The sequence below is a fragment of the Centrocercus urophasianus genome, unplaced genomic scaffold, assembly GCF_019232065.1.
Source record: "Centrocercus urophasianus isolate 14NV4802_14NV808 unplaced genomic scaffold, USGS_Curo_1.0 seq_572, whole genome shotgun sequence".
Taxonomy (NCBI): domain Eukaryota; kingdom Metazoa; phylum Chordata; class Aves; order Galliformes; family Phasianidae; genus Centrocercus; species Centrocercus urophasianus.
In genome coordinates this window covers 1-7,833 of record NW_024885169.1, presented here as the reverse complement: position 1 = coordinate 7,833, position 7,833 = coordinate 1, and the positions used below count along the sequence as shown (strand labels likewise).

The 7,833-nt window shown below is 61.1% G+C and overlaps 2 protein-coding genes across 2 annotated transcripts in view; both read right to left on the bottom strand.

The window, feature by feature from the left end:
• The window catches only part of ANGPT4 (angiopoietin 4), a 9,024-nt gene extending 6,354 nt beyond the window's left edge, over positions 1–2,670 (bottom strand). Inside the window, exon 1 of the mRNA XM_042836086.1 lies at positions 2,377–2,670. Coding sequence (XP_042692020.1) covers positions 2,377–2,670 — 294 coding nt within the window. The remainder of the gene's footprint in view (positions 1–2,376) is intronic.
• Positions 2,671–4,699: 2,029 nt separating this feature from the next.
• On the bottom strand, positions 4,700–7,809 carry RSPO4 (R-spondin 4; the record flags this gene model as incomplete). Its single annotated transcript, XM_042836085.1, has 4 exons — positions 4,700–4,773; positions 6,966–7,151; positions 7,238–7,381; positions 7,602–7,809. Coding segments are annotated over 4 exons (612 nt in total), but the record flags the coding sequence as incomplete, so codon positions are not given.
• Between the last annotated feature and the right edge of the window lie 24 nt (positions 7,810–7,833).

Genomic DNA, 7,833 nt, shown 5'->3' with positions numbered 1-7,833 from the left:
TGGATCCCACTGCCCCATGGATCCCACTGCCCCGTGGATCCACTCTCCAAGTGGATCTTGTGCTCTCTGAGCTGCTGCAAACCAAACCCTAGTGCCATGTCTGGAAAGCGCTTTCCCAGCTGAGCGATTGCTGGAGAGTTTCCCTTTAACCACGTCGTTAATCTTGCTGCTTCTCAGGGCTCCAGAGGCCATTTCTCCCTCCTGATTCTGCCTCTTTTTTTCTTCAAAATAAACACATCTCTGAGTTAAGGGCAGCGCATACCCATGGAAAAGGTCGGGCTGGCACAGGCAAGGCTGAGCATGGCCCTGGCTGCTCTCTGTGAATGGTGCTGGGGCCTCTTTTGTAGGTCCCTGCCCTACCCAGGGGGAGCATCAAAGCCTCCAGGCCCCAGCCACGGCTCTGATGAAGGCATCGACCTGGGAAGCAGCTGGGACTGGAGGGAGCTGCAGAATCCCTAGACAGCGTGGACCCATGTAGGGACTGCATGGCTGCAGAGAGGAATGAGGGGACCCTCCCCAGAAGGGAGGTTCTTCCCAGAACCTGCAGCCACGGGGCCACTCTTGCAGGGAAGGAATTGCGGGAGCAGGGCAGGGATGGGGCCACAGAGCCAGGAAGGCAGCAGGTTCCCCACTGCTGGTCCCATCCCTCTTGCAGTGTGACACTGGGCAGACGCTGCTCCAGCAGTGCTCTGACCACAACCGAGCCCAGCTCCGGCCCCGCGTTGTGTCCCGGGCCAACAGTGAGAGCTGCCAACATTTGCAGCCTCCTAAAGAATTTCTGCTCAGCAGCAAAACCCCACGGCAAGAGGCCCCCAGCCAGCAGCACAGAACGGCCACCCCAATGCCCCCACGCTGGGAACCCATTGCAAACAGTTGGAAGGTTCCATCGCACCGGGCACTGGGGTCACAATCCTTCCTGCGTGCAGGTTTTGTGCCCCACACTTTGTCACTCCCCAAAGGGAGGGCCAGAATGGTGACACTGAGAGGTGCTCGGTGCCTGTATCCTCTGCAGCACCACCACGCAGCCTCCCTTGTACAAAGCCACATGAGTGTCCTCATGTCCTCATTGTGTCACTGCTTGTCCCTTCTGGTGACAGCATGCCTGGCGGTGTGGGGAGAATGACCTGGCCCCCAGAGGTCTGTGAGCTGAAGGTCAGGGGTCCCAAAGGGACTGTGCCATATTCCTGGCCCTGGGCGCAGCCCAAATTCTCTGCTCCATGGGCAGACAGGGACTTGGGGTTGTTTACAACCAGTCCTCAAGTCCGGTGCCTCCTTTGAGCCCAGTTTGTTTGTTCAGGCCTGGATCCCAACCAAAACAAGCCTCCTTGCGCAGTTTCAGTTAAATTAGGAAAGCAAAGAAACTGGACACACACAAAAAAAATAAAGACCTAACTGCAAGCTGCCTGCAGCAGAGGGGCCATGCTGTGGGGTGGGACGAGCACCAGTTGTGCCCCTGCTCCTGGGGTGCAGCACCACTGCGTGCAGCTGCCCAATGGGCACACACAGCGCAGGCAGGCTTTGCTCAGCGTATCCCTGGGGCTCAGCATCCTCCCAGGACTCAGCACGCTCCCAGCTTTTGAGGAATTTGTGGTCTGAGTCAGCTGAGGAGAGGACAAGGGGCAGCCCTGAGCGTCCCTCGTGTGCCCACTGCTGTCCCTACGCAGTGCTCGCAGTGTCACTCAGTTCGACTGGGTGACAGCCGTGGGGACTGAGATCCCAGTATGGGGACGTGGCTCTTCCCTGATGCTCTCACAGATGTGAGGTCAGGAGGTGTCGGGTGAGACCTCAGAAAGGAAAAGCCTCTTCCTGCCTCACCCTGAGAGGCCGGGAATGGGGGAGTGCAGCAAGGGGTCCCTGGGGTGGGCTGGGTGGGTCCATGGCACAGGGTGCCCTCCTTCCTGCTTTGCCCCTGCTGTGGGCCTGGGGCTCCCAGTGCCCCCGTGGGGCCGCAAGGTCACGAGCTGTGTTTCCCATGCAGAGTCTCGCCCAGTGCCAGGAACATTCGTGAAGCCCACAAGTGGGAACACAACGAACCCTGCCCTTCGGCCCCTCACCCCGCCGCCTGCCAAAAGCCTTCCCAGCAGCTTCTCGGCAGCGCCACATCCTGACCGTGAGCAGGGAGTGCTGAGCACTGTAAGGTGCCCAGGATCACTGGCACGACACGGGCACAGGGACAAGGAGGAGACCGCGGTGTGGACGCACAGGGACACAGCACGCTGAGCAGCAGCACGCACAGAGCCCACCCACCCCCTCTGGGCAGACAGCGCTGGGTGAAGGCAGCACCGGCTCAGGCTCTGGAGATGAGATTTGGGCAGAGCGGTGCACCAAACCGCTGCTCAGAGCTCTGACAGGGGACACCCCCTCCCCATTGCCTACCTTCAGCAACCACTGCGTGCTGTTCTCCAGGATCCTCTCCAGGTGCTGCAGGCGCTGGGTAGCCCCGCGGGCAGTTTGTCCATTGCCGGACGGCGAATCCCGCTGCAGCGCGTTGACGGGACCGGGGACGGCGAGCGGGCACGGCGACGGCTCGGCCTCGGGCAGCACGAAGGTGTAGCTGCAATGCCCGTGTTGCACGCGGTGCCAACGCCGGCGGTTGCCCACGTCCAGCGCCCTACGCTGGGATGCGGCTGTGCACAGCGCTGCCAACGCCACGAAGCTGAGCGCACGCATGGCGCGGGCACGGGGGGACGCAGCCCCCCCCCCGGAGCCCCGGCACAACGCAGCTACCCCCGGGCGCAGCGCTGCGGGGCCGGCATCGCTTCCAGCTGCTCTGTGAGCCGCCTCGGGCCGCCCCGCAGCCTTTTATCGCCAGGCTGAGTCCCGCGGCAGCCCTTGAGAGGGAAGAAAAAAAAAAAAAAAATCTGTTTAAAAAAAAATATTTTTTCTTTTTTTTTTTTTTTTTTTTTCCTTTTTTTTTTTCCCTCTCCTCTGAACCCACCGCGGGGAGATCAAGTTTCACACGTCATCTTCGCCTATCTCACACACACACAGCCCGGATGCCCTCCATCCATGCGCACCCCCAGCCCCGCTGTACCCCCCAGCCCCCCGCCCTGCTCCCAGCAGCCCCAGCTCCCCCCTCCGGGGCCGCCTCCCCCCGCCCGCAGCTATTAATAACGACGGGGGAAGCGGAGCGCTGCGTTTGGCTGCTCGGCTGTGGGATGGGCCCGTGGGGACCGAGGGGAGGCAGCGGAGCAGGGACCTGGATGAGCCCCACGTAGGATTTGGGGAAGGGCTGCTGTGGGGTCGCTGGGGACGATTGGGGTTCAACTCAGTGTTTTCCCGAGCTCAGCCCCACGTTAAGGAGCTGTTGTGGTGGCCGAGCTGCGTGGAGTGGTGACACTCTGAGTGTCCCATGGGCCGCGTGGGGTCCTGGTGGCTGGCACAGAGCCTTCGCAGCCAGGCTGTGTGCAGGGCTGCTTGCAGGATGTCCTGGGATGCCTGCAGGATGTCCGTGACAGGGCTGGATGTGAGGACAGAGAGTAGCATGGGGACAGGGCTGGCCATGGGGACGAGGGTGGCCATAGGGCAGGGTGGCCATAGGGTCGGAAATGGCCATGGGGACAGAGCAGCTGTAGGGACGGGGCAGGCCATGGGCACAGAGTGGTCTTGGGAGAGTGGTGTTCCCCGGGCACAAGGATGCCCAAGAATCTCCTTGGGTTTTCTGCCAGGTTTCTTGGATCCTAACCCTAACACAGATCCTGTGTGCACCCCGCTGGCTGCTGTCCCCACGTCCCTGCTGTAGCACCTGGGGAAAGGACAGGATCCCATTGATGCAGCTTGCTGCTCATTGCTCACTGCTCACTGCTGCTGCTTCAAAATTAAATGGCGAAAACCACTGCTGTGTGCTGCGGGGACAGAAGCTGAGAGTGACCCCAGCATCCCCCCTACCCACGATTTCTATAGCAGTGCCTCACAGAAACTGTTTCCACAGTGCGGGAAAACAGAAAGGCGACGGATGCCAGAGGCTTTAATAGTTTATTTGTCCATAAGCAAACAGAGCAGTGATGCTCCCGGCTGGCTCGATGCTGACACCCAGTGCTCTCCTCCTAGAAGGGCCCCACAACCCCCATTTGTGCCTGGAGGAGGAATGGGGTGGCCAAACTCTTCAAAGAGTCACAGAAATTCCCATGGTGAGAGCAGCAGTTGGAGCAAAGCGCACTGCAAAGCTGCTGCAGCGCTTCTCCGTGTGCTTTCCATGTCCCTTGGATGGGGACAGGGATGGTGTCGCCCTGCTCGTGTCTGGAGGGGGCTGTGGGGCTGCTCCCCAGGCGCAGGGGGCTGCTGTGATGTGGAGTGCATGGGTAAAGCCCCCCTTCCCCCCCATCGTTGTGAACCCATGCATGTGCCATAGGTGCTGAGCCCTGCAGGACCCCAATGTACACAGGATCCAGTGGGGATGGGACATCTCTGGGATGGGTATCCATGGCCTGCAGCACGGTCAGACCCACACCAGCCCCATCCCACCCAGCTGCAGAGAGTGGCAGAGGGAAGAAGAGCAAAATAAGGGAGCCACCCCCTGCCCGAGCCCCGGGGCATTGCTTTGGACATTGCAAATTAGATTTTCTGAAAAGGAAATGTTTTACAGGCCATAAATTGTCTCAAAAGAAAGGGGGAGGTTGGGGTAAGGGGGTGGTGGGGGAGAAAATTGTGCAATTTTTCTGCAGCTGGAAAGCAGGGGCAGCACGGGGGGGCTGCTGCGCTAGGTGCCCGCGTCCTGCTCTGTCCTCTGCTTCTTCTGCCGCTTTTTGCCTTTGTTTCTGAGTTTGGTTTTCTCTGGAAGAGAAAAAAAAAAGGAGAAATAGAGGGGTTTCTCACTGGGGATGGGCAGCAGGGGCCCTCCTGTAGGTGGGTGACTGCTGCCATCTGGATCCTTCCTGAGGCCCATCAGTGGGATGGGGGGATGCAGGGCTGTCCCTGGAGCAGCGCTGGGTGTGTGGGCACAGGGACCAACTGCTGGACCCCAAATCCTCAGTGTCCCCAAAACCTCTAGCTTTGCACGATGGGGTCAAAGCAGTGAAATTTGCCTCTACGCAAGGAGTGAGGAGGTGAGAGCAGGTTGGTGGGACATGGATGGGACACAGGTGGGACACGGGTACATCCATGCCTCCCCAAATGCCTCTCCAGCTCCTGAGTCTGCAGGTCGGTGGGGACAATGCTGAGACCCCAAAGCAAAGCAGGACGCGGAACGAGACCTGCAGGATCCAATGGAGCAGAAAACATTTGGGAGCTGCCCAAAATCCAGGTGGATTCACCGGGCCGTGCGGGCACCCAGAGCGCGAGTGGCACAGCGGTGCATTCCAGCACTGGTGACGCTGCTTCTTTCTGAGGGCTCCATCCCTTTTCCTACTCAGCTCTGTTTTTCTGCTCTGATCTCCCAGACAATTGCCACCCACAAAGGAAAGGGCACGGCACGGATGCCAAGCGTCTGGAACGGAGCGCGGCGGGGACACAAGGCAGATTTACAGTGGCGTGGATGGTTTTGTGCCCGGGCCAAACGCCGACGCTGCTCGCTTCCAGAGGCCGGCTCAGAAGTGGTAGCACAAATCTCTCATCGCACAGCGCGGTGCTGGGATGAGGCAGTGCCTTCCTCCAGCTCTCGGCGCGTCCAGCGAACCCGCTGTCCCATAACATCTGGATCCCATAAGGCAGCAGTCAGCTGGCTGGGACAGGAGCCTGGGAGCGAGGGTGGGTGCGTAGGGACGGGGAGCAGAGGGGCTTCTCCTGCTGCTGGGGCTGCACGCAGTTGCACCGGGGGGCTTCCTTCTGTTTCAGGGAGAGACCCACAGCTGATCCCCATCAGCACCCGGCTGTGCCCCAGAGCCCATCCCTGCAGCCTCGGAGCTTGCAGCTCAGGTCACCCCATGAGATGTGGTGTATCCAAATCTATGGCCCCACAAGGGGATGGCGGTGGGGGCACCGAGCTGAGCGCACGCACCTCCAGCACTTGCATGGCACCGTGCTCCAGAGCAGAATATTCCACTGCCACCAGCCTCGAGGGGCCACAGGAAGTGCAGCCACATTTCCCCGCATCATCACCACTTGGCACCCCACAGCTGCCTTAGCAGGGCAGGATATCGACTCCACGCTGTCAGCACGAAGCGTTATTTATGACTGATGGTGCTGTGATGAAGATGCACTCCTGGCTCTGCAGCCCCAGCACACCTGGCTGCAGCTATTCCCATCTTCCTCCAGCCCTTCCCTCCTGCTGCCACCGCCTCGCAACGATGCACAGCAAACCTGCAGCTCCAATATCTGCAACGCCAGGGCCGGTGGCTCAGATCTCCTTCCAAGGCTCACAGATTGGTATCTCATGCAATCTGCCTTTCTGCCAGTTATTAAGCAGAGATTTATTAGAGCAGCTTTCAGTCCAGCTGGTTGCATCCAAAAGTGACATCAGCCACCTCCCGGTTCCCATTGCCATCCCAGTTGCCACTGGGCTGGGTGCTGGGAGAGGTGGTGAGGAGCCCCTGGATGGGGGCTGGATAAAATCAGGGAGACCACCGGGCAGGGCAGGACGATGCCTTATCCCAAGGACACATCTCAGAGCAGGATGAGGACTTGGCTGTCTCAGCTCCCCCAGGTGATGCCCTCCAGCTGTCTCTGCATTCCTGGTATTTTGCAGATGGTTGCAGGTTTTTTTGCAGACTTTTGCAGGTAATTCCCCCCTCCCCAGCAGCTCAACCCTCCCCGTTTGCAATTGCAAAGCAGAAAGCCTCAGCGCTGCCTCTCCCTCGCAGGCAGGGCAAGATGGGGCCGGTGCCAGGGGCTGCTCAGCACATGTGCTTGGGAAGGCGGCTTTCTCCAGAACTGCACGGTAATAACAGCCGCCACCGACCTCCAAATGCTTGGGAGATGAGATCCCGGCTCGCCGCTCACCGCCGGAGCCCACAGCGCTCCTTGCTTTTAGGGACCGGGGGGCTGCGCGGGGCCGGGGGGCTGCGGGGGGCATCCGGGGCTGCGCTCACCTCCCGGGCAGTGCTTTCTCAGGCGGCACCTGCGGCTCTCCAGCAGCGCGGGGCACGCAGCCCCCTCCTCCCGTGGGGAGCCCGGCACCTCGCGCACCCGCGTCTCCAGACCCCATTTGCAGCCGCAGCTCCGGCCCTCGTGAGTGCAGGCGCTCCACTCGCTCCAGGGCCCCGGCTCGCATGTTTCTGTAGGACGGGGGCGCGGGGAGGGGACGGTGACCACGCCGCGTTGGCACGGGGCGCGGGGTGCGCGGGGCGAGGGTGCCGCTTACCTTGGCACTCGCGGGTGCCGGGCTGAGCCGCGGTGCTGGGGGGGCACTGCCGGAAGCATTGGCCTTTGTGCAGGTAGAACTTCTCCTTGCATTTCATGCAGAAGTCTTTGCTGAAGCAGCTCTCGCAGCTGGGCGACCTGCACTCTGCCGGGGAGGGGGCTGTGAGCGGGAGGGCGAGCGCGGGGCCGAAAACCCCGGGGACCCATTGCAAACCCATTAGGTAAGGGAGAGGGGGAAATCCTTGCATCCCAGCCGCCACATCTCCAGCCAGTGCCCAGGACTAGACGTCCTGGGGATGCTCCGGGAAGCGGGGGGACCCCGGGGTGCCCACAGGCAGAGCAGCTCTGCTGGCTACACCACGTACTTGTGCATCTGTTGACCTCCAGACCCCGCACGCCGAAGTAGCCGGGGGGGCAGGTGTGGACGCACACCCCGTACTGGCGGATGCCGTCCCTCCAGATGAGCAGGAAGAGCCGGTGGTGGCAGGTGATGCAGCCGTTCTCCTCCGAGCACAGGACGCAGCCCGTGCAGTTCTCCAAGAGGCCGGCGCTCACTGTGGGGACAAGGATAGGGGCTGTGTGTGTGTGTGTGGATGG